We start from the raw sequence: 27370 nt of genomic DNA on the forward strand, positions 1-27370 counted from the left end.
GAAATTAAAAAGTAACTTAGAAATTTAGATAGCATATATCCTGGTACATTTTTCCCCCTTTTACTTCCCTTAAAAACAGAGGACATTAGAGCAGGAGCAGAAGAGAGTAATCTGCAGAATGCAAGAGAAAGAGGGAAAAGAAGCTGCAGGCAGAAAGAGCAGGCAAGCTTCTCTCCCCCAAGGGACAGAACAGGTCTCTTCTTAACAGCGAGGAAGGCTTAGTCTTACTAAAGAGGACAAAGCTCTTTTCTTATAGACTTCAATTTGACTCATTTAGTAAAAAAGGGTAGAAGCTTTTCTTTCTCTATACAATAAAGACTGGAGCTCACTCATTTTTCATCCAGAATGAGCCAGTTCTTTCTGCACTGGTGCTTGGCTCTTGGCTCCACATGCACATGTAGGTATGGATGTGTGTGTAAGTAATTGTGAGATAAGTTAAGTAGCCAAACCCAACTGGATTGCATAAAGGTGTATGAGTATGTATTCACAAATTTGTATACGTGAGTTTATGCATATTTACTTGTGTAAAAGTTTTTCCTTTTGCAATTTCCTTCTTCTCTTGGTTCAATAAAAGTTTATTGCTCCAAACCTTCCCTGGACAAGAAAAAAAAAATCCTAACAATTAACCCTCTATTTAATACCCCATTGTTTATTGATAAGGTGCTAAACACCAAGACTGCAATTTTTGGACTCAGAGGAACTCAAGACAGGTGGGCCAGCTACCGTGGCAAAGTGACTTAGACTTGAGACAGGTAACTGTTTTATTATTAAAAGGCAACACTAACTTCTCATAAGACCAATTCCTGCCCCTGTCCATGCTCTTTCAAGAGAACCAGGATGACGGAGAGGCCTGGCATAAAGGTCAAGTGGCAGGCAATGAGCTAGCATCTGTGTAATATGAGGCAAAATAAACAAAAATGACCTTTTCTTAATGATTAGCAGGTTAAAAATAAAGGCAAAATAAATTATCCTTGATAGTGACAATTGCTATTATATCGAGAAACAAAATAATTTGGGGGACAAGGGAGATAGTTCAGTAAAGTATATACTGCACAAGTTGAGGACCTGAGGGTCTGATCCCTAAAACCCAGGCATAAAGCTGAGGTGGTATGCACTTAAGCAAGAGACCTATAGAGTGCTTTACCTGAGCCTGGTCATGGAGCACCAGGCACCCGTAAGAGAATTTGTCTTAAGTGCTGGAGGAGGGCGGGGGGGGGGGGGGGGGGAGACCCACCTCTTAATTCTAGCCTCAGGAGGTGGAGACAGGGGATCCCTGTCTGGCCAGCAATCAGACTGACTAGACTACCCATTTTGATAAATATTGGGTTTAACTGAGAGACCCCATCACAAGGTAGAACAGGGATTGAAATTTCCTGTCTAAACCCTGCACATCTACACATATACTTGCCCACATACATGCTCTTACACATGTGAATATATACATGTACACTCATGCACAGTAAACATGCACACACATGATGGCATGGTGGTTAAGAGCACCTGCTGATTTTACATACGAACCAAATTCAGTTCCCAGCATTCAGTTTAGATTGCTCACTGTCTGTTGTAACAGGGGCCCAACAAGTTCTTCTAGCCTCCTCTAGAATCTTTGTACTCATGTGCACATAGCAACACAGACACATGTGTAAATACGTAAGTAAGAAGAAATCTTTAACTTCGCCAGACTTGGACCCCAAAACCTGCTTTACATCTTTTTTAATTATTTATTTAATGTATATGAGTACACAGTCGCTGTCTTCAGACACACCAGAAAGGGCATCGGATCCCATTCAGATGGTTGTGAGCCACCATGTGGTTGCTGGGAATTGAACTCAGAACCTCTGGAAAAGCAGTCAGTGCTCTTAACCACCGAGCCGTCTCTCCAGCCCCTGCTTTACAATTTTAAGAGACTGTGCTATGTAGTTTTTATGTCAGCTTGACACAGGTGAGTACCTGGGAGGAAGGAACTTTAATAAAATGCCCCACCTGACTGGCCTGTGGGCAAGCCTATGGTGTGTTTTCTTGATTGATGATTGATATGGGTGAGACTATCCCTGGGCTGGAGGACCTGAGCACTACAAAAAAGAAGGCTGAGCAATCCATGGAGAGGAAGCCAACCAACTGCACCCCACCATGGCCTCTGCAACAGCTCCTGCCTCCAGGATTTTTTCTGCCTTGAGTTCTTACCCAGATGTTGCTTCTCCCTCATGGCATTTTATCTCCACAAAAGAAATGCTAACCAGGGGGTTGGGGATTTAGCTCAGTGGTAGAGCACTTGCCTAGCAAGCGCAAGGCCCTGGGTTCGGTCCCCAGCTCTGAAAAAAAGGAAAGGAAAAAAAAAAAAAAAAAAAAAAAAAAAAAAAAAGAAATGCTAACCAGGACTGCGAACTTTGTTTCAAAGTAGTACAAGAACATTTTTAGAACTATGTTTTTTGTTTTTCCGGAGCTGAGGACCAAACCCAGGGCCTTCTGCTTGCTAGGCAAGCGCTCTACCACTGAGCTAAATCCTCAACCCCTAGAACTATGTTAACTACAAGGAAGTTTTCAAACATTTCGGTGGAGGGTGCTTGGCAAATTAAATACTTATGGTGGAACTCATGATTAAATGGCTAACCCAGAATGACACATAACCAAATGCATTGATTAAGATTCAATCTTCATCAGAATTTCTGTTAAAACAAGTTGAGTAGATAAACACCTGTACAAAAAATTTAAAAGCCCTATATTTCACTTGCAATACTTAAGGTCCACCTCACAAACTCCTGCTTGATTTTTACATATTTCATTAGCAAATTAAGTATTTTTCCACTTTGCAATAAAATCTATTATATGAACCTAATACACGAAAGCCGGGAATAGTGGCACAGGCCTTTAACCTGACTGAAGCACTCAAGAGGCAGAAACAGAAGGATCATGAGCCAACTTACCTCATCATAGTGGCTTTTTGCAAACAGGAGCGCACATAGTTCTCCATAGAGAGCAGCTCTATTTGCTTGCTGGCCATGTTTAGACAGCTTGTCCATGTACGTCTGAGCTAATTTAAATGTCTCTTCACCTAGGTGATATTTACAATTTCCATTTCGCACATGAAGCAACCTGCAAAAGACAAAGTCCTTTACTGTTGGTGCCACCAGGACAGTGACACTGAGAACCTCTTAAAATGATACAGCAGCACCTAAACAACGCAAGGCAGGAGACGTGAGACCCAGGCTGCACTTCTGCATTTGAAAAGACCATTTTAACTAATGGCGCCCTAATAATGCTGAAAGCTTTTTGTGATTAATCTTGTCCAATTTCTTGCATTCTCTAAATATTCAAATATTTTGTGTACTCAACATGTGCTGACCAAGCAAACACACACACAAAAAAAACCCCTTTTGTTCTAAATTTAGATCTAACACAGAAGACAGGGAGGACAGATGAATCTGACCCAGCTCCACCTGCCATTACTTTTCTACTCTCTTGCCCGTATCATAATTTCAGCAGCTGCCACTGCTCCCAGTCACGCTCATTTCTGCTGACTGGCCCACTAAGGCAAATTCAATGACACAACTGTGTAATCTATTTGTCCTCTACCCCATGGCAGAAAATCCTGAGTACACTACACGAAATAAAGTGCACCCTACTGACAATCAAATTATGAACAAGTACCAACACGCTTTGGATCAGACTAAACTCTAGGCGTAGTAGACGTATGCAGACTACATGAAGCAGCAAGAGTGGTCGTTAGAACAATTCTAGTCCATTGCTGGTTGGACGCCACAATCACCTACAGGGCCAATACATGTTTTTGAAAATGCTTAGAACCCAGAGGCAATAAAAGCATGAAAGACATTTCAAAGAAGACCAAGCAGGGCATTTATACCAGCACTCTAGACGCAGAGCTAGACCTAAATAATGAAACTGCCTAAAAGTAAACAAAACCACCTAAGAGGCAGGCATAAGTAGGTTACGGTGGAACCTTTGCCTACCATGTGTGAGGCCCTATGTTCACTCCCTAGCACTCTGCAGAAGGGGGTGGGGGGGCTAATAAATCGTACTGCTCTAGAATGGTAGGTGGAATGACTTGTTTTTGAGCATGGAATTCAAGTATGAAGAAGCATACATGAGTGAAAACCAACAGACACTTGAATGGGACTGTTGCCACAAGTCTTTCACAATAACCTGCCTGGGCTACAGAATGAGTTCAAGGCCATCCTGGGTAATGGAGTGATCTCATGCATACATACAACAAGTATCTTTTTATCAGCAGATGGAGACTTCTAGCCCTTGAGACACAGGATACAAATCTCGAGGCTCTGCTTGTTTTCTTATTATTTATTTATGTGTACATGTGCACACCCATGTGTGACGTCAGAGAGCTGTGAGATCCTAAAGCTGGAGTTACAGGCAGTTGTGAGCTATCTGATGGAGGTTCTAGGATCAAATTCATGCCATATACAAGAATAAAATATAAACTGACCAGTGGTGGAGCACATCTTTGTCCCAGCCCTCAAGAGACAGAAGCAAGTGGATCTCTGAGTTCAAGACTGGCCTGGTCTACAGAGTAAGTTTCAGGATAGCCAGACCTACAAAGAAAAACCCTGTCTCAAAAAAAACAAAACAAAAAATAAAAACCAAAACCCTGAATATGTGCTCTTAGCCACGTTGGTATCACCAGCCATTCTTGAATATGCACGTTGGAATGCAACTGCTGGGTCACATGGTAATTCCCTGCCTAGATTCTCAGAAGCTGCTAAACTGTATCATGCGCAGCTGCATCAAAGTTCACAATTTCTCGTCACCCTCCATACCACTAAGTCTCTGCTTGCTTTGGCATTGCTGGAGATCCGTCCTAGGATGTGAGACACACTGAGCAAAGCTCTTATCACTGAGCTAACATCTCAGCTCCTTAAAACAAAATCCTCAAGGCCATGGTACATGTGAGGTGGTATCTTCTCATGTGTTTGACTTACAGCTCCCTTAAGTTACAGACTTACAGTTCTGTTACTAACATTTCCTCACAGCACAACAGCAATCTACACAGGTTCATTGGGAAGGGTCTACACAATCCCTTGTCTATTTAAAAACTTGAGTCACGGGGCTGGGGATTTAGCTCAGTGGTAGAGCGCTTACCTAGGAAGGGCAAGGCCCTGGATTCGGTCCCCAGCTCCGAAAAAAAGAACCAAAAAAAAAAAACAAAAAAAAAAACAAAAAAACAAAAAAACAAAAAAACAAAAAAACAAAAAAAAAAAAAACCCACAAAAACAAAAAAACAAACAAACAAAAAAACTTGAGTCACTAGCTGTTGAGTTGTACTTCTTGATACACTCTGGATATTGGACCCTTGTCCAATACCTGATTTGCAAATCCTGTTTTCCATTCTGCATGCTGTCTTTATTGAACCAGAATCAGTGAGAATGATGGTGTACCCCGTACCAACACTCAGAAGGCTCAGGTAGAAGAACTGAGTTTCTGGCCAGCCTTGGATATATACTGAGACCCTATCTGAAAGGAAATAAGTAAGAACAAGCTGGGTGCACAGACAGGAAAGAAGACTGACAGGACCTTGCTGTGTCCCCTGAGTGTTGAGATTACAAAAGTAAAACACTGTCTTGATACTGTCCTAGTCACAGGTCTCTGAGTTCAATGAATGTAGTCCTTTTCCATTTCCAACTCAGATGCTCTTTTTTCTTCTTTGCCTACTTTGATTAAAAATTCCAATACTGACTACCTCTAGTAAAAGACATCCTTTACCTACCTCTTGATCCAGTGAGAAAATCCATCCAGTGTATTATCAAGTTAACCCTTGTTTCTGTCCCTCCCCAGCGCCTCTGCACAGTACCACCCTATTTGGTTCTCTGAGACATGTTACAGGCCCTGTAGGTCTGTCATAAATGCTCTTTGCCATAGCAAGGAGGCTCTCTTCTAGTCCTAGCTTTCTGAATGTTTCTACTAAAAAAGAACAGCTGATTTTGTCAAATTCTTTTCAACATCCATTGTTGAAAAATTATACTTTTCACTCAGTCTATTATAACGGTATATTATATTGTTTGATTTTTTTTATGTTGAAGTACTCTTGCATTCTTGGTTTAAATCTCACTTTAATTAAGATTACAATATAAATTGTTTTAGATATTCCTTTAGGTTTAACTTGTTAGTATTCTGTTAAGGATTTCTGATCTATATTTAAGGAGGTACTGGTCTCTAATTGTCTTTTCCTATGATGTTTTTCCCGGGCTTTCATTAATGAGGTCATAGTGACCTATAAAATGAGTTGGGAAGTTTGAGCTGGACCAGTGCTAACTCTTCAAATGCTTGAAACAACTCACCAGCAAAACCCTCTGGTCGTGGATTTTCTTTGATATAAGAAAATTTGCAATTTCTACTTGTTTTTTTTGTTTTTTCTTTTTTTTCGGAGCTGGGGACCGAACCCAGGGCCTTGTGGTTGCTAGGCAAGCGCTCTACCACTGAGCTAAATAAATCCCCAACCCCGAATTTCTATTTGTTAATAGAAACTTGTAATCTCTATTTATTATGGGTCTGTTGAGATGTTTGATTTCTTTCTACCATCATTTGGATAGTTTGTGCATTTCTAGAAACTTGTTCCTTTAAATTTCCAATTGATAGGGTTAGGGATTTAGCTCAGTGGTAGAGCACTTGCCTAGCAGGCACAAGGCCCTGGGTTCAGTCCTCAGCTCCAAAAAAAAAAAAAAAAAAAAAATCCAATTGATAATGTAAAACTTTCCATAAGATTCCCTTATGGCTTTAACTTCTAGAAGGTACCAGCCATGTTTCAATTCTGACTTCTTCCCTCTGTTTCACTTAGTTGGATTTAAGCTAATAAAGAGATCACTATGAAATGTAGCACACAGTCAGCTCTCTCTATGCTTGATGACAGAGCCTGTGCTCACTGAAGCACCTACAGCTTGGGCACAGGACTAAAGGTAGGAATGCTGTGACTAACTTAAAGCAGTGTTAGAATAGGGATGACATTCCCCTGGCTAGTGACTGACTCAGAAGCTACCAAAAGCTCGGGCTCTGCCTTGTAAGACTCGCAGGGTATCTACTAGTGTACACTAGGATCTGCTGGGTCTTGGTAGATTAAAAAATGTTTTCCTTTGTCCTAAAAATTCAGTGAGGTATATATACTATTTTCTTCCTAACACTGAGATACCACTATTTCCTTTCAGCTTCTCATTTCTATTTACCTTTGGACTTCAAGTTCTGATTCTCTTTAAGTCCATGTTCAAGTTGTTTCCTGCCCAACATGCAAGGAAGTTTTTACTTTATTTAAAAAGAAAAACAGAATAGGCGTGGTGTGCTGTTGGACACTTTAATTCCAGCGCTTGAGAGGCAGAGTTTGAGGCCAGCCTGGACCACATAGAAAAACTCTTGTCTCTGCATGCTTGTGATGGGAGATTGGACTAATGAAACCATGACATATTTAATCAACTGTTAGTTACAAGGACAGAATTCTGAGCCCAAAGCACTAGTACTAAGTACACTAGCACTAAATACCAGTGTAACTAAGTAGCACTTAATGACAGGATCTAATCAGTTTACCTCACACAACACTCTACTGCTCGAAACCAGTGGAGCATCTCATCATGTAGGGTACACAACTGAAGGCAGGACAGGAAAACCTTCTCAGCATCGCTGTACCAGCCTGCGTCAGAAAGAAAGCCACCTGAAGAACAAAAGCAATGACAGTCAATAACTCATAAACTGCCTGAAGTTAACTGCTACAGCGACACACTTACAATAAAACAACTGAACTAAACTCCATAATACTACATCGTATATAGTTAACTTTTAAAAAGTCTAATCTCGGGGGTTGGGGATTTAGCTCAGTGGTAGAGCGCTTGCCTAGCAAGTGCAAGGCCCTGGGTTTGGTCCCCAGCTCCGAGGGAAAAAAAAAAGTCTAATCTCTGGTACAGAAGGAGGAAATAATAATTTGAATAAATAATTGCCTAAAACATAGTTTTAATGTATACAGTTGTGAAACTACTCGTTACAAAATTATCAAACAATATTTTTCTATATGTATAAATCTTTCCAGGATATTATAAAGCGATGTTTCTGCTGTCCTTACAGTATCTCACCCAAAATTAAAAATAACTACTTTTGGAATTGAAAACCAAAACAGGTCCCTGAAAAAGATTTATGTTTCTTGCCACCGCATACAGTGAACAGTAAGTAGCTAAAGAATTTGGTGATGGGGCTGGAGAGATGGTTCAGTGGTTAAGAGCACCCAACTGCTCTTCCAGAGATCCTGAGTTCAATTCCCAGCAACCACATGGTGGCTCACAACCATCTGTAAAGAGATTCGATGCCCTCTTCTGGTGTGTCTGAAGACAGCTACAGTGTACTTATATATAATAAATGAATAAATAAATATTTAGAAAAAAAAAAAAGAATTTGGTGATGGCCTGACACAGCAGAAAGACATGCTGGGACGGCAGACGTAACTCATGCTGAGCACAGCTCGCTCAAAGCTATGGGCTGGTCCACACACTCAACTTCCCCAAGTCTACTTCCTCATATGTAAATGCTGTCATTACTGTCCCTGGGCTAGAATGCCAGAAAGGTTTAGGACTTACAGAGTGAACTTGAGTTGGCCACATTGAGGTATGAGAGTTGTATACAACCTGCCTGTAGAGACTGGGAATTCTTGGAAGAAACCTTCTAATTACTTAGAAGGTTTAACTACAAATCCACTCAGAGTAAAACGCCCCTCTCCTTTGCCATTACTCACCTAAGACAAAGCCAACCTGGATGGCCTTCTCCTTGACAGCAGCGTCTGACTCTGCTATGTAAGAGCACCGTCTACTGAAGGAGTAGGCCAAGACAGAAGCAACCTTAACACCATGGTCCATCAGGGCCTGAAAACAGTGGTGGAGCAAATGTCTGCAGAAAAGAGAAAGGTGGTTCTTGAGAGGTCACTTACTATATCTCCCTTTAGAGCTAGCTCCATTAAATATACCTATTAAATACATATAGAGAGATGTATCTGTTTCCATTAAATATACCTATTAAATACATATATATAGAGATATATCTGTCTCCAGTAAATATACCTATTAAATACATATATAGAGAGATGTATCTGTTTCCTCAACAGAATAAGGTGAGTGAGGCTAAGTCTGTAAAAAAATAAAATAAAATAAAATAAAAAAATAGGGAGATGGCTTATCACTCGCCTCACACGCCTGACAACCCGAGTCTGAACACAGCAACATAACAGCAGTAATTCCAGTGTACCCTGGAGGGACATGGGAGGCACAACATGTCTTGCTGGAGGCTCAGGGTCAGCTAGTCTGGCAAATGTAGCAGAGAACACTGAGAGAGATATTGTTCAACACCCAAAAACAAGCCCCTGCCTCAAAACCAAACCAAACCGCCTGGCCCTCAGTAAGTGTTCTGTGTATTTATAAAGTAAAAGCATGTTCTCTGATCTCTCCTACGATATAAAAAGCATGGCTGTCATTATCAAGACTTTTCACTGAGCTATAATTCCCACACCATGGAATTTGCTATCATAGCATTCAGTGTGGGCTTCTGTCTACTCCTAAGTTTTGTTTTGATAGTGAAAACATTCTGGAAATGTCTGTTACTAATGGTTAAACAAAGTAAGTAAACTTAATATTATTGAATTATATGCAATTTTTAATAATTTATTTTTATGTCCATTGGTGTTTTGCCTGCTTGTATGTCTGCATAAGGGTGTCAGAAGCCCTAGAACTGGAGCTACAGACAGGCGTGAGCTGGCAAGGGATACTGGGAACTGAACCCAGTGCTCTTAACCACTGAGCCACCTCTCTAGTCCTTGAATTATACATTTTAAAATAATATCAGTGGCAAATCTTATATTCTATATGTTTTAATAGGTTTTTGGTTTTGTTGTTGTAGTGGTGGTGCGAGACCCTGTCTCTTATCTGTAATTCAAGCACTCAAATAGAGGCAGGAGGATGAGAAGTTTAGCCAAGTTCAAGGCCATTTTGAGCCATATGAGACAAAGAAGGAAGAAAGGAAAAAAGGAAGGAAAGGAAGGAAGGAAAGGAAGGAAGGAAGGAAGGAAGGAAGGGCAAGGGAAGGAGGGAGGGCAAGGGAAGGAGGGAGGGAGGAAGGAAGGAAGCAAGCTTATACACAATAACACAAAATTTACCTTTTATCCAAAGCTCTCAAAACTTTAGCAAAAACTTCCAATTCACAGAATTCACTGCCCAGTTGACATAAGCGTCCCTGTTGGTAAAGCTGTAATAATAATAAAAGGAAAAAAAAAAGAAAAATAATTATTTCAAACTTTTTAATTTAACTTTCAACTTTGTGATAGAAAAAAAACTGGATTGTAATAAAGGTTTTTTTGTTTGTTTTTTTAAGATAGGGTTTCTGTATATAGTCTATATAGTCCTAGGTGTTCTGGACCTCAAGTCAAGACCAAGTGGGCCTTGAAATCAGAGATCCATCTGCCTATACTAGAATTAAGACATTTGCATTGTGTCCCAGCTCCACAAAGAAAGATTTAAGAATAAATTCTGTGACATATAAAAACTTTAACAATTGTACATAATTGTTCAGGACTACTACTGTGAAAACAGTTCACAGAAGCAACTGGAAGTTGGTAAAGTAGCAGGAAGTAAGTCACTAACAGCAAAGACACTATCTAGAAATCAGAGCCTGTCGAGATGCTCCATGGGGCCTTCAGCCCATTTCAAACACTCAGTTTAGCTCTGCATATATCCCACAGATATTAACTTTACATGTACAGTTACTATAGATCCAGGATGACAGGATACATATAGTCTGAATTGTTAGAACTGGTTTTTACGAGAACAGTTTAGGGACTGCCAAGGTGGGTAAGGAGCTTTGTCACTAAGCCTGACCAGGGGAGCTCAGGCACAGGGACTCACAGGGTAGGAAGAGAGGACTGACTCCTTCAACTGTCTTCTGAGCTCCACATAAGCGCACAAACCTACAGACAGTCAAACTCATCAATAACATCTTTAAAGAGAAACAAATATGAAAAAGGGCTGGAGAGATACCTCATCGGTTAAACTGGCTGCTCTTCAGGAGACCCAGGTTTGAGTCCTAGCACCCACATGGTGGCTCTCAACTGTCTGTAACCCCAATGGCATAGGCTATAACACAATCTACTGGCTTCCTTGGCACCCGGCAAACACATGGTACACAGATATATAAGCAATCAAAACAGTCATACAAAAACAAAACAAAACAAAAACATAAGAGAATCTTATCATCTTAGTTCACTTTGTATTTATAGCTCCTTAATATTTAACTCAACTGATGAGAACATTAGTTTAAAAAAAAAAAGAGGAAGGCAGTTTACTCTGTGCAGGAAAGCAAACTACAAACTAAGCATACTCATGGGCATAAGATCATCAGTCACACAAAAAGGTCAGAGTAAGCCCTAGGTTCCATCTCCAACATGAAAGAAGAAAGTGAAAACAGGTGCACACATTTCTACAGACCCCACAAGCGCTGGTGAGGAGAGGGACCGCATAATCAGGAAGGGGAGTAGAACTGTGATGTTGTGGAATCATGACGTTCAAATTACCACTAAAACCTGGTTCATAAGTTGGAAACTGCTATTCTTGGAAATGACTTTTGTACTACAAAAAAATAAGAGCTAGTACCAATCATCAGTTATACTTACTTGACAATTAGGCATTACAGAATAATTAAGGAAAAATAAAGCTGAGAATTTATAACCAAATTCCAATTTTATGGGCAAAATAATGTAAAGCAGAACCAAAAATGTACAAACCAAGATACTGACACCCCCCAAACATCTTAGCTTCCAATGGCTCAGTGGGTAAAGCATCAGCCATACAAGCATGAGAAGTTTGAATCCCCAGGCTGTAATCACAGCAACCCTAAGGGGAAGACAGGATGTGGAAACGGAAAATAGCACACAGCAGAAAAACAAGAAGGACAGTGAGGACCGACACCTGCTGGAGGTTATCCTCAGACTCCATACACACTCTGTAACAAGTGTTCCATGGCACATGTGCACATGCACTCACACACAACTGAGGGTTGATACATGCACATCATATGTAAGTATGCTCCCCCTAAGCCCCTGCTCCAAACGACTGGCTTATCAACCTTAGACTTAGACTTTCTTTTATAAAATAGTAATGGAAGTGAACCCCAACTATACAGAGTTCAAGTTTTCCGACATCAAAGCTCATGCCTGCACAAAGGTATCTAATCTCAGATGACACCTAACGCCACCTGGCTCTTCTGGAGTCAGCACCTGATTCAAGGCTCTCCTTCCTAGAAGCCTAGGTCCACAGCTTCCTCGATGAACTGTAGTGTCTCGGCTCCTCAGCAAATGCTCGCTTCTCTGATCCCTCTTCAATTTCAATCCTGGTGACCTTATCATCCAGCAAAGCAACTCTTATCCTTCCGCCCTTGAGGTGCTGAGGGGATACGGACAAGGTAACACACAAGACAGGGAGCCTCCTTACCCCACTGGCAGGTGCCTGATGATACATACCTACCACACTTTCTCTGAGGCCCCCCAACCACCCTCCCAAACTGGGAGCAATGTCACTTCTGTTTGAATGCTGTGTCTAACCATATATACAATATATATGCATACATAAAACTTAGAAATTTTCAATAAAAAGCTGGTATCTCCCTACACCACTCCCCCCCATTTCCTTCAGAGGTTCAGCCACCATGGGGACAACAGAATGGGTAGATAATGGTAAAAGTGAATATATTCGCAATACATCCGTGTGTACGTGAATCTGGCTAAGACTAAACAAATACATTAAACAGTTTACGTATCTGCAGTCATGCTGTATTTTAGAATCTCCACCTCCACCACCTTCTTTTACTTCCATTACTTTAACAGTCTGTCGGATCTGGTCCCTCCATAACCCTCCTTGTCAATCACACTAACAGCAAATGGGGGTGGGCACAGTGAGTTAGAGACCAGCTAGAGCTACTTAGTACGGCCCTGTCTCAAAAACAAACCCCAAAACTAACATCCAAACCCGTAAACTGGGCAGGCCTGGTAGCATAGGTCTGAAACCAGCACCTGAGAGGACAGAGGCTGGAGGCCAGTCTAGTCTACACAGCAAGTTCCAAACCAGTTGAAGCTATATGGGGAGACTCTAACTCAAACAACAACAAAACCACCCTAAACACGCCATTCCCATTTTAAATCTTCCTTGCAATTGCACTCCCTATGCATTTTAGAAAGAATCCAAAATCTTGAATGTAACCAACTGCTAAAGTCATCTACCTTCACCTTTTTTCCTTCTTTTGGCCTAGTCTCCTACATCCCTACCTCCTTAGCTCTTTCAGGTCTGACTTTTGGGTGCCACTGCCTTACATTAAGAACAAGTACCAGGGGGTTGGGGATTTAGCTCAGTGGTAGAGCGCTTGCCTAGCAAGCGCAAGGCCCTGGGTTCGGTCCCCAGCTCCGAAAAAAAGAAAAAAGAAAAAGAGAAAAAAAAAAAGAACAAGTACCAGAATTCTTTGGTTAATTTATAATTCACATTGTCTCTACTAACACGTTACTTCCTTGTGGAGCTCTTTCAGAGTTCTCAATTCAGATCCCATTCATTCTACTTTTCCCATGATGCAGTGTTCTTCTTTCAGAAGCAGGCTCAAGACAAACAAGCACTTAACTTGAGAGTATTTTTCAGGATAGAACCAGACACAAGTAGCAAAAATGACTCCTAACGATACTCTGCTATACTCAGACTGTACTGTCTTCTCCCCAATTGTCTTCAGAGAGGCAAATGATGGGAGTAGATGCATGGACCCACAGCCAAACACTAGGCAGAAACAGGAGAAGCCCTCAGAAGAGGGGGAGGAAGGCTTGGAGGAGCCAGAGGACAGACACTACAAGAACACAAGCCACTAAATTAACTAAGCAGGTATCATAGGGGCTCACAGAAAATCAAATTTCAAACAGGGACCTACATGGGTCTGAGCCAGGTCCTCTGTATATACCCTACGGCTGAATAGTTTGGTGTTCTTATGGGACTGCCAACAATGGGGGTGGAGGTGGTGTCTCTGACTCTTTGGCCTGTACACGGGACCCTTTTCCTCCTCCTGGGTTGCCTCACCCAGCTGTGATAGGGTTTGTGTCCAGTCATTGTATCTTTTTAGACCTTGTGTGGCGGAGGTCCCTGCAGGCCTGATGTTTCTTTCCTTCCTTCCTTTCTTCCTTTTTTTTTTTTGGGGGGGGGGGAACAGAAGAGTTGATCTGGGAGAGAAGGGAAGTGGGGATAGAGAATGAAAAAATGTGTATTTATATTTCAAAGAATAAATGGGGGAAGGCATTTGTTAACAATCATTACTCCATAACATTCTACAATCTATGAAGTGGCTTCAGTCACTATTATATCTTCAATCTTTAGCGTGATTCCTGGTACTAGATATGCATTTAAATTTCTGGAATGAATAACGTAAACTGGTAGTTACCACCATTGGATGAACTTGAAACTCAGAAGAGACAGACTCAAGACAGTCTGCTCTATAGCTTATAGTTAGCAACCAAGTTTTCAGTACTGCTATTCTATTATTTTTTTAAACAGTTTAGAAGTTGGAAATGTGATCCTAAGGAAAACCACAATATTTACACATAGATATGTCATCCCAACCATGCTTTGGACACATTTATAAGATCTAACAGTAAATCTTAAATGCTTAACTTTTCACAGTAACTTTCAAATTTTTCTAAGTACTCAGCTTTATTGTTTTCTTTTTTAAAAAAGTATTTATCTGGGTTACATGACTATGTATATATATGAACCACATCCATAGGGGAGTCACAGAGCTCAGAAGGTGGCATCATATTCCCCGGAACTGGAGTTACAGGCCGTTCTGATCCACCAAGTGGATGCTGGGAACTGAACCTTGGTCCTCTACAAAAACAGTAATTTCTCTTAACCACTGAGCCATCTTTCTAGCCCCCTTAAAAATATGTATTAATTCTTTGAAACTATTATATAATGTATTTTGATCTTATTCAATCCTTTTCCCAGTTTCTTCCATATCCAGTTTCCTTCCTTGCCAACATAACTTTGTGCCCTCTTCAAAGAAAATTAAAACAAACAAAAAAAGACCAGAATCCAGTCTGCATTGTCCACATCCTCTTAATCGGTGCATGGGCTGCTCTCCAAGGGACACATCTTTAAAGAGAAGTGACTCTTCGCCCAGTGGCTATCGTGCTGGAAATGCAGTCTGGCTCGAGCAGGACTTGTGCACGCTGTCACAGATGCTGCAAGTCCACATGTGCAGCTGCCCTGCTGTCTCACTGTGGTTGTCTCCTTCCTCTGACTCTTACGGCTTAAGTTCCTTATTCTGAAATGAGCCCTGAGTCTTGGGAAGAGGAGCATGGGCAAAGCATCCCACAGCCTTATTCTCTGCACCATAACCAGTTGTGGGTCTCTGTTAACTGCCATATGTGATCTAAGTAACTTTTTAGAGCAAAGTGCTAGTAGCTAGTGGAACAGCAACCTCATTTTTCTACGACAGAATATAGAGAATAACAAAAATGGAAATGGAAAACTTGAGAACAAAATCTGAATATGGCTGATTTAATTTATAGACAAAAATAGGTGTTTACTTTTTTTTTTCCTCCCGAGACAGGGTCTCTCTGTATAGCCCTGGCTGTCTGAAACTCACTCTGTAGACTAGGCTGGCCTCAAACTCACAGAGATTTGATTCCTGAGTGCTGGGATTAAAGATGTGCACCACCACTGCCTGGCTAGTTTGAAGCTTTCAAATGCAGAAAATCTATAGTTGCCAAAAATTAAGAAGATAAAACTTGAGCTGGTGATGGTTAAGCTCAGCACCTGGGAGACAGAAGCAGATGGATCTCTGAGTTTTACATAGTGAGTTCCAAGACAGTCAGAGCTACAAAACAGAAACCTGGCCTGAAAGTTAAGTGTGGTAGTGCACATCTGTAATTCTGGTGCGAAGATTCTGAATCCTAGGCATACTATTATGCCTAGTATTAGCCTAATAGTATTGCATACTATTAATGCTGTCTCAAAAAACCAGAAACAAAAAAATTGAAAAAGGAGCTAAAGAGATGGCTTAGTCATCAAAAACAGCTGTAGAGCAAGTATGTTGACCTGAGTTCAATGCCCAACATCTATACTAGGCAAGGCATCCTCTCCTATAATCCCAGCACCAGGGAGGCAGGGAGGTGGGGGATGGGGCTGGAGCTCCTGGCCAACTAGCCCCATTTCCCCTACTTTTTTTCCCTTTTTGAAACACGATTTCACTATGAAGCTCTAGCTGGCAAGTCTGAAACACACATACACACACTTACACAAGCACATATGCAAGAAAAGTACACATCCATACACTTGTGCACATGGCTATGAGAGACCCATTCTCAAAAACCAAGTTGGAGCAGATCATGGTCGCATGTACCTCTAAACCCAGCATGCAGAGGCAGAGACAGGCATCATCTCTATGAGTTCAAGGCCAGCCTGGTCTGAATAGTAAGACCCTGTCTGAAACAAACAACAACAAAAGGAACAAAGTTCACAGAGCAAAAGGATTAACATCCAAGGTTGACCTCTGGCCTCTACTACGTGAGTGCGCTCGCACACACACACACACACACACACACACACACACACACACACACACACACACAGAGTTCCCAGAGACAAATACAAAAGTACCCAGGTGGAGAGATAATGATATTTCATACACGGACCATCAAAATTCCAGACTATATAAAATTCTGGTCACAGAACAAAATAACCCATTTCTAAAGGAAAAAAAATGAAAAGAAAAAAGAGGAAAATGAACTTACAGCTAAAAAGAGACTTAAGAGATATATCTGGTCTGAGGAGACTGCTCAGTGGAGAAGAGTACCTGCTGCCCAAGAAAGAGGACCTAAATTCAGATCCCCATCAGCAACGTAAGACTTGGCATGGCCACATGTGAGTATAACACAGCACTGTGGGAGCATAGACAGGAACTTGCTGCTTTATAGTCTAGCTCCAGGTCTAGTGCCAAATTTTCAAGCTAATAAGGCAGAGTGATAAAGTCGGACCCCCAATGTCTTCTCTAATCTTGGTGTACATATGTGTGCAAGTGCACATACATTACACATCATTACACACATTCAACACAGGCACACAAAAAGATATATTCCAGGACCACTGAGAGGAGCTGGGGATATAGCTGAGGAGAGTGCTTGCAGCCCTGCATATGGTAGTGCAGGTCTGTAATCCCACTGAGTGGGAGGCAGAAGGATCAGAACAGGGCCGTTCTTAGCCACAAAGGAAGTTCAAGGCCACCATAGCTATATGAGATTTTTGTCTCCAAAAAGTTTCACCACTGGAGAGATGTGAGAGAGGTAAAAGAAGGTTAGAAAATCAAACAAAAATATGCGGGGGTGGTTGGGGGGTGGCGCTAGCCACCAGAAGCATCCAGGACCCAACAGGGATGACTTTAGCCAAAATGTGCAGAAAAGGGGGAGATAGATCCTATAGGGACCTCTTCCAGCAGATAGGCACGGCCCCCAATTGAGGGATGAGGCCATCCACCCATCTCAAAGTTTTTAACCCAGAAATGTTCCTGTCCAAAGGAAGAACAGGGACAAAAATGGAACAGAGACTGAAGGAAGGGCCAACCACAGACTGTCCCACCTAGGGATCCATCATGTCTGCAGACACCAAACCCTACACTGTTGCCGTGGTCAAGAGGTGCTTGCTGATAGGAACCTAGTGTGGCAGGTCCTGAGGAAGTCCCCAACTGACCAACGCAGATGTGGATGCTTGGAGTCAACCATCAGATGGAGCTCAGGGAACCTGGTGGGGGAGCTGGTGGAAGGACTGGAGGAGCAGAGGTGGATTACAACTCCACTGAAGAACAACATATGCTGGCCTGACCACCCAGTTCTCCCAGAGTCTAGACCCCCAACCAAGGAGTGTACCTGGGGGGATCCATGGCTCCAGATACAGATGTAGCAGAGGATGGCCTTGTCTGACAGCAATAGGAGGGAAGGCCCTTGGTCCTGGGGAGTCTTGATACCCCAGTGTAGGGGGATGCTGGAGCAGTGGAGTGAGAGAGTATGGGTGGGGGAGCACTCTCAGACAGGCAAAGAGTAGGGGGGAGAGCAGATGTGGGGGCTGGTGGAGGGGTAACCAGGAAGTGGGATTTCATTTGATATAAACGAATGGAATGATTAACTAAAAAAAAAAAAATTTACACGATCTATTTAAAGAAAAAAAAGTTCCAATATCATCTCGATTTGTATCCAAATAAAAGAAGGGGTAAATGGGTGAGAGATTAGGTTCTATAATAAAACTGGCTAGGACATGACTTTCACCACCACCATCACCACCACCACCACCACCACCACCACCACCACCACCACCACCACCACCACCACCACCAGGATCTCACTATTTATATCAGGCTACCAGGTTGGCCTTTAATTCCTGACTCCCACCCTGTCCTAGGCTCCTGACTGCTAGGATTACAGGCATATGCTACCATGCTGGATTATAAGAAATGGTTCCTCTGTGCTAACGAGATGTTTTAGTGGGCAAAGGCTTGCTGCCAAGGCTGAGGACCTGAGTTTGATTCCTCAGAACACATACAGTAGAGGGAGAGAACCAACCACTGTCAAGGTTTCTCTGATCTCTGCATGCGCATGCACACAATAAATAAACGTGTATACATGTATTTACATGCACATAAGAAATGATCACTTTTAGAGCTGTGTGCAAGACAAATGCAGCTCCATCCATCACCCTATTCTATTTGTCTGTGTGTTTAACATGAAAAGTTTATTTTATGGTACCATGGATCTAGCTAAAAAGGACCTCCACACGCTAGCAAGCATTCTACTTCTAGCAGGGAAGGAGAGCTGAAGATGGCTTAGCAGTTAGAAGCACACACTGTTCTTGTTCTTACCCAGGACACGAGTTCATTTATAACCATACCTAACTCCTAGCTTCAGGGGATGCCATGCTTCTGTACTCCAAGCGTGCCTACATGCACACACATCATTTAAAAAGTAAAGTAAGAATCAAGTGTGGCAGGCAATGCAGCTCAGCCGGTGAAGATACTTGCCACCAAACCTGACCAGAGTTTGGTCTCTGGAACTCAAGAGTGGAAAGAGAAATTACTCCAGTATGTTGTCCTTCTGGCTTGTGCACAAATGGCATGGCGTAAGAGCAAATGCACAAGTGCAAGAAAACACTCACCTCTCTAAAACAAATAAATGTAAATAAAAGTTCTTAAAAAACAACAGGCATGGTACATGTACCTATAACCCTACCACTTAGGAGGAGACGGCTAATCAGCCTATAACCCTACCACTTAGGAGGAGACGGCTAATCAGCAGTTCTCACCCTTCCTAATGCTACAACCCTTTAATACAGATCCTCGTGCTGTGGTGACCCCAACCATAAAGTTATGCTACTTCCTGACTGTTATTTTGCTACTGTTATGAATCATAATGTAAAGATCTAACATGTAGGATATCTGCTATGAAACCGGAAAAGGATCTCGACCCACAGTTTAAGAACCACTGGGCTAGCAGCTCATGAGTTTGAGGGCAGCCTTGGCTACAGGAGACCATATATCAACAATATCAGAGAGTGGGAAGAGAAGGGAAGATAGGGGAGCAGAGAGAGGAAGGAAATGGAGGCAGGGGAGTTAGCTCAATCATCAATCCTTGCATGCTTGCTTGCTAGCTTTGTAAGCATGAGAACCAGAGAAAATCCTAGCATCCATGTAAGGACCGCCCTCTGCTGAATACTGGAAGCACTGGAAGGTGGAGGCAGTAAGATCCCTGAGACACTGTACTCAATGTAGCCAATGAGACATTGTGTCAAGAGATGGGTGCTGATCTTGAACATACCCCAGGCTGTTCTCCGGCCTCCATATGTAGGTATACATATGGATACATGAAACACACACAAGTATAGACTTTAAACACTAAAAATGGTATGTTGCCAGCCAGGCAGTGATGGCACATGCCTTTAATCCCAGCACTTAGGAGGCAGAGGGAAGTCGAGCTGTGAGTTCCAGGACAGCCGGGGCTACACAATGAAACCATGTCTCAAAACAACAACAACAACAACAAAAAGATATGTCAGTTTGTATTTCCACAAACACTCTAGTGGCTTCTATTAATTTTCTTTTCTCTTAAGTTTTAATTGTGCACATGGGACACAAGGCCACCTCGTTCTCTTGAAGCAGGGTCCTATACTGGCCTGAAGCTCACCAATTAGGTCTGGCTGGCTGGCCAGTTACTGCAGGAAACCCTCCTGTCTATTCTGACAGCTGAATTCAGGTTCTCACACTTCTTTCTCCAGGCTTCTGGTTTCACACTTAGAAAAGTCTTCTCCATGCCAAGATGGCACTGCAGTGTTGGCAAGAAAAGCAGCCTTTACCTTTCATTCCTTTTTATGCGATATTTTTTAATTTGTAAATTATCTTTAAAATTACTTTAAGAAATAAATTTTAGTAAGATACTGACATGATAACTTATTCTGTTGATTCTAATAAGTATATTTAAAACTATAACTTCATGGTGTTCACTTTGGTACATGATCTGAGGTAGTTGTCTAACTTACCAAACATCCAGTTATCTAAACACAGCATCTCAAAAATCTCTTCCCATTTGATTTGAAATATAACATATGTCTTCATTATGTTATGAAACTTCAAATTGTTTTTGTTTATTTCTGGGCTGTCCTATATACTCAACCTCTTGCTAACTATGACTATGCCAGTGTCACTGAGAATTAACATATAGCTTTCCAGCATACCCCGCTATCTGAGTGCACACTCCACAGTGGTTTAAATTTTTCTTGGTTCATTTTTCCCAAGAAAATTAATGTTTCTTATACTAAGTAAAATCTTTTATTTGGTTGGTTTGGGGTTTTTTTTGTTTTGAGACAGGGTTTTTCTGTGTAACTTTGGCTGTCCTGGAACTTGCTGTCTAAGATCAGGCTGGCTTAGAACTCACAGAGATCTGACTGCCTCCCAGTCCAGGTACTAGGATTAAAGACTCAGTGCAACACCACAGATGGTTCTCAACCACTTCGCCATTCTACAGCCAGAATACACGCTATTTTAAAAAGCCACCTAAACTGGACATGGTGGTACAAGTTTGTAAGCCTAGCTACTTGGGAGTCAGGAAGCATTTCAAGGCCTGATAGGACTACTGAGTTCATTCAAGGCCATACCAGGAAACTTCATGAACGATCGTATCAAAATAAAAAGCTGCCAAGGTAGTGGTTTAGGCCTTTATTTTTATTTATTTTTTTAAAATCAATTTTACTCATCAACAATTTCATTTTATCAATGAGCCACTCCCAGATCTAAATCCTCAAGCAGGTGCCTCAGAAGCCCCAACACACACACACACACACACACACACACACACACACACACACACACACACACAATACTTATTGGCACAAAATGAATGATCAAAGTCACGGAGAAAGAAAAGGCTAGCCTTTTTAACTAGTTAATCTCATGGACAATGGTGCTTCTGGCAGTATATATCAGTCTGTAAACATGCCATGGAAAGGAGGCGAGAAGTCAGTGTCCTACTGTGCTACGTATTGAGTTGATAGCTGCCTGAAGTATACCATCTTTGAGAGGAGGTTGTTAAAAGAATTGGAAGGGGGCTGGGGATTTAGCTCAGTGGTAGAGCGCTTACCTAGGAAGCGCAAGGCCCTGGGTTCGGTCCCCAGCTCCGAAAAAAAGAACCAAAAAAAAAAAAAAAAAAAAAGAATTGGAAGTATAGGCTTCAGCCAGAGATGGACCTCTGTGGGGTGTGGCCCTGCAGGTTCTAGAGGAGCCCCAGTTGGAGACTCAGCATCTGGCACACCGTTTCTGTCCAATGCCATCTGTCAGGGCACCCAGGTATTCAAACATTGACCCTGAGGTGTCTAGAATGCATCCACCATTTGGTGAGTTTGGTGCAGCCAGGAGTCTGGAAAGGAGTGAGTGTTGTGAGGGAGGTTTTTGTGCTGCATGTTGGAGTGGCCCCACGGGGAAGGAGGATCAGCAACTGTGCTTACAGCTGGTTGAGCACTCAGGCGGACTGATGGGAATGAGCCTCTACTTCTAGCTTGGCGGCTGGCAGCAGAGGGCTTTATGGGTAGCAGAAGAGGTATCATCCCAGACTGCTGCAGCCTGGCCAAGGGAGGGCACATTTCCTGCTCCAAGGATCGCTGAATGAACCAAGCCTCAACTTGCTCCTCCTCTAGTTTAAGTCTGGTGGCCATGATCTTTTGATCCTGGAGGTCCGGGTATGGTTCCATCTTGAAGTGTTGGAGCAGCTCTGGGAGCTGCTCCCAACTATACTTCTGGTCAAGGAGACCCAGGGTATAGGGATCAGAGAACGGAAATGCTTCCATCTAATCTGCTGCTCACTTCAGGTATGACTGAGGGTATGTTCTTTGAATTTAGGATTACATCTCCTATCTATTTTTTTTAAAACAAGCCCTCCCTCCCACCCCCCTTTAAAACAAGGTTCTGACTAGCTTGGAACTCCTCGTGTATATATAGGCCAAGCTGGCCTCAACTCTCAGAGATTTGTCTGGCTCTAAGCCCCTGTAGCACAGGCTTAAATCTCAGTACCAGGAGGGAGGCAGAGGCAGCTGTATCTCTCTGAGTCACGAAGCCAGTCTGGTCTTCACAGAGTTCCAGGCCAGCCACGGAGTTGAAATCCTGTCTCAAAGTAAATACATAAAATGTTAAGAGAAGGACTGGAGAGATGAGCACTGTCTGCTCTTCCAGAGGTCCTGAGTTCAATTCCTAGCAACCACATGGTGGCTCACAACCATCTGTAATGGGATCTGGTGCCCTCTTCTGGTGTGTCTGAAGACAGCTACATTGTACTTACATATAATAAATAAAAATCTTAAAAAAAAAAAAAGTTAAGAAAAATCTGGGGATGTACTAGAATGCTTGCCTAGCATGAGCTAAATTCTAGTTTCAACTTCCAGAACAGCAAGAGCATTTAAAAAAAAGGGGGGGGGGGGGCTGGAGAGATGGCTCAGTGGCTCAGTGGTTAAGAGCACTGACTTCTTCCAGGTCCTGAGTTCAATTCCCAGCAAACACCTGGTGGCTCGCAACCATCTGTAATGGAATCTGATGTCTTCTTCTGGTGTGTCTGAAGATAGTGACAGTGTGTACTCATAAATAAAACAAATAATTCTTATTTAAAAAGAAAAAAGGAAAAGGAAATAAGGTTTTAGCAGGGTTACACTCTACCTTACGGTGAATTAGTTATAAACAAAGTAACAGATGACAGTACTTAACACAGCTCCAAACCCCGCACTAAGGTTCACATCAAGTATCTGACTGTAAAACAAAATCTTCCCAAAAAAGCAGTATGAAAACTCTGAACTACACAGAGACAGAACACACGTCCAAAACACTAACTTCACATTCACTAACTATAATCTTCAAAGGAAAGCCTTGAATTTTAGTGAAAGGCACTAAAAGATACTAAAAGCATTTTGACAGAATTCAGAGAGTAAGGGTATTTTTACTGGCTAGATTCCCAATGATTTGCTCTAGAAGGTGTCTATGTATGCATATTACTTAATAAAATCGACAGAAATAGCATATACTGCAGCAGTTTTCCAGGTTGAGAAAAGCAAATTAATTTGTCCTTGGGACCAATGTAGCTTAAAGACATAAAATTAACATCAGTCACACACAAGTGATCAATGTTTCAAAACCATTTGGAATGGTGGGAAGTTTCCTTCTAAATCCAAAAATTTTAACACATGCTGTCAAAATGAATCTTCTCCAGATATTTAGGAGGGGACTGATTTTTACCTGTTAAGCGTTGGTGCAAAGCAGCAAGGTTTTATAGACTGCAGTATGTCAGTTGCTAATTCTGAAAAAATGTCCTCAAGCTGGAAAAAGCAGTTTGTTTTCTAATAAAACAAACGCCCTAAAACACCAAACAAATATAAGCACATACAAATCTGCTAAATATCAAATTACACTTTTGGGAGACAACTAACTAATCAAGTAATACTAAAGATCTAAAAATACAATAAAACCTTTACTGGTCATATTTTGCAAAAGTGGCTACTGGAAACTGAAGTTCTCGCTGACTCAAAGCAAGGATCACTGAATAAGGCCAGTGTTCACACTCAAATGTGGGGGAGAGGAAAAGGGAGGCTCCGAGTCCATAAAGTTCTCCTCCCTCTCAGAACACTGCAAAAATTGTCCACGTCTAAGGACACTTACCCTTGAAACTCCTTGGAGAGCAACTTAAGACTTTCTGTTCAGATTTTTGAGGGGGAGCGACTCAAAAATCGCACTTTTCATACACATGGGCATAATTTAGATTTCTACTTCTTGCTTTCAGAAAATTTCCCAGAGTCCTTTCTAAGGAACCAGTCTATTAACAAAATTCCCAATCCAACACAAAGTGTAAACCAAAAAAAAAGCCAAAACAAAACCCGAAACCACACAAAAGCTTTCAAGGGTATGCAAATGAAGCCCACAGACCACTTCCAATGATCCCTAACTAAATCACTTAGGATTGAGAGAAAGGAAAAAGGACGGAACTCCGAAGAGTGAAGGGAAGGAAAAAAAGAAGAAGAAAGCAGTTACTCCGGTAAAGAGGACCGCCGAGATGACAAAGTAGGGAGAATTGAGAGTCAAGCGGAGCAAAAAAAGTCCAGCTGATGCTAACCCTAGAGAGGACAGGGTAGAAAATACCCCAGCGACAAGAGGACCGGGTGGGACCCGGCCGGGCCAGGCATTTCCCGCAGGCCTACCGTGGGGCCCCGAAGGGGATGGCCAGTAGCACTCGCACAAGAACCCCCGGGCACACAGATCCGGAGGCAGACGCGAGGGTGGAGGGTGGTGGGATAGCGGAAAGCGGCCACCGCAGCGGACCCTGACTCGAGGGCTACCGGCCGGGACGTGGACGTGGAAGGGGGTGCGGCCCGGGAGCGGCAGCAGGGTCCGATCGAGGAGATCGGCCGTACCTTGTAGTAAACGTCGAACTGGATATTCTCCGGCAAGGAGCGGATGTCGCGGCGCGAGCGGATGTAGTTGTCCACGACAGCGGAGATGGCGGTGTTGTAGAGCGTCTCCGGGATCCACTCGAGCTCCACGGCCGCCATCTTCCCTCGCTCCTCCTCCGCCTCCTCCCGCAGGCCTCCGCCTCCCTCCGTAGCGAACCCGTGTGTGAGGCTCCGGAGGCTTCCGAGGGGCGGCGACCACGAAGGCGCGCGCCTCTCGGACCCGGCTGCCCGGCCTCCGCGTGTGCGCGCGGACTAAGGGCAGACGGTGCTAGCGGTGGCAGTGGCGCGGCAGCGGCGGACAGGGAAGATCCGGACGAACGCAGAGCACGACCGAACCGAGAGCCTCACATTCCCAACAGAAGAACGAGCCCAGTTCCGTCCAGGCGCTCAGCTCTGCATGGGCGGGGCTGCGTGTGCGGCGTCGTGACGTCAGCGCGCGCCGACGCGCCCGGGAAGGAATGCGGCAGGCGGAAAACTTGCGGAGAAAGAGCCGGGACCGCCTGGGAGGCACTGGGTGCGAGTTCCTAAAGGGCGAGGCACTGAGGAGACTTGGGATTAGTTGGGATGGCATACTCACTGTGCTGTGGCTTTCCAGCACAGCCTCTTTTCAGTGAGTTTTTAGGCGAGAGCTCTCTTCAACTTTAAGAATTGATCTTTTAGATCAACTAACTTTAGAACTGATCTTTTTTCACAAAAGTGCACAGTGGGGCCCGGGCGTGGTGGTGCACTCTCATTTAAGAGGCAGAGGCAGAGGCAGAGGGGTTGGGGATTTAGCTCAGTGGTAGAGCGCTTGCCTAGGAAGCGCAAGGCCGTGGGTTCGGCCCCCAGCTCCGGAAAAAAAAAAAACAAACAAACAAAAAAAAAGAGGCAGAGGCAGGGGTATCTCCTGAGTTCACGGTCGCAAAGAAAATCTGTATTGATGGATGTGGAGGTCCATCACTTTTATGCCAGCACCCCAGAGGCAGGTGGATTTCTGTGAGCTCCAGGCCTGTCAGGGCGGTAGTGAGACCTGGTCTCAAGAGAAAAGAAATGCATGGTAGTCTGAATATTGAAAAATTACACATTCAAGGAATTCACTTAACGCTACAAATCCTTCCTTAGGCCCAGTACTCCCAGCCCTCACCCCCCACTTAAATTTTATTGAGACTTGTACTGTAGCTAGGGGTCATTGGGGAGGGGAAGCTTGAATTTCATTGTAAAACCACTTACATTGTAGCTTTTTGGTATGTTCATTTATTTTTTTAAAGAAGTTAAAAAAATTTTTTTGCAGTCAATCAACATTTGTCTCACGTGCCCTGGCTCTCCTAGAACTTTATCTGTAGACCAGGCTGGCCTCAATTCACAGAGATCCAGCTGCCTCTGCCTTGCTAGTGCTAGGATCATAGATGGTTGCCAAAGCTGTCACTTCGTGAGCACAAGCATTTTTTTTTTAACCATTGATCAACTATTCAAGCCCCGTTTCACACTGAAAAAAATTAGTAATTGTATTTATGTTTTGGCTTGCCTACCAAATTCTTCTAGTCGTCTGAGAATCCATGCCAAACAAATGGAGGAATGCACTTTAAATCCAGTGAAACCAATTAATCATAGCACACATTTAAACTTCTTCAGTCTTCGTGATTTCTTATTCCACAATTGACAAACCTGGGAAGGCTGTAGTCAGCCTCAAAATAGGGTTAACAGATTTATCAAGTTAAAAAAAAATTACATAGAAACCTCTAAAATGCCCTTTGATTGATTATTTTGAGTCAGGGTCCCACTTATGGGCATGACTAGCCTGAAACAACACTTTGTTTGCCTTGAATTTAAACTTGCAAGACAAGGGATAGGTGTGGGGGCAGGTGGATAGAAGTGAACTCAAATTTTTGTTGTTTTGTTTTGTGGGGTTTTTGTTTGTTTGTTTGTCTATCTGTCAGAATTAGATCTGGAGTTTTGCTTTAGAGTCCAACCTGACATGGAACAGGCAGCCTTGTCTCAGTCTGCTCAAGCTAGGGCTACAGTCTCCTGCAGCCAAGTTCTGTTGAACATTTTTAAAACGTGTGAGCTGGGCTGGAGAGATGGCTCAGCCATTAAGAGCACAGACTGCTCTTCTAGAGGTCCTGGGTTCACACATGGTGGCTCACAACCATCTGTAATGAGATCTGATGCCCTCCTCTGGTGTGTCTGACTACAGCTACAGTGTACTTATATATAAAATAAATAGGGTTGGGGATTTGGCTCAGTGGTAGAGCGCTTGCCTAGCAAGTGCAAGGCCCTGGGTTCAGTCCCCAGCTCCGAAAAAAAGAAAATAAATAAATAAATAAATAAAAATTAAAAAAAAATAAAATGTGTGAGCCATGATGTAG

At 42.8% G+C, this 27370-nt stretch overlaps 1 protein-coding gene and 1 pseudogene across 1 annotated transcript in view; both read right to left on the minus strand.

The window, feature by feature from the left end:
• The window catches only part of Appbp2 (amyloid beta precursor protein binding protein 2), a 42056-nt gene extending 16659 nt beyond the window's left edge, over window positions 1-25397 (minus strand). The window contains exons 1-5 of the mRNA NM_001100969.1: window positions 24987-25397; window positions 10148-10236; window positions 8738-8889; window positions 7546-7669; window positions 2928-3096 (exon numbers count right to left, since the gene is read on the minus strand). Of these exons, the coding sequence (NP_001094439.1) occupies window positions 2928-3096; window positions 7546-7669; window positions 8738-8889; window positions 10148-10236; window positions 24987-25124 (672 nt within the window). The 5' untranslated portion in view covers window positions 25125-25397. The remainder of the gene's footprint in view (window positions 1-2927; window positions 3097-7545; window positions 7670-8737; window positions 8890-10147; window positions 10237-24986) is intronic.
• Window positions 14215-24978, minus strand: LOC134480842 (tetra-peptide repeat homeobox-like protein; annotated as a pseudogene).
• Window positions 25398-27370: the final 1973 nt, after the last annotated feature.

This window comes from Rattus norvegicus, chromosome 10, assembly GCF_036323735.1.
Source record: "Rattus norvegicus strain BN/NHsdMcwi chromosome 10, GRCr8, whole genome shotgun sequence".
Classification (NCBI taxonomy): Eukaryota; Metazoa; Chordata; class Mammalia; order Rodentia; family Muridae; genus Rattus; species Rattus norvegicus.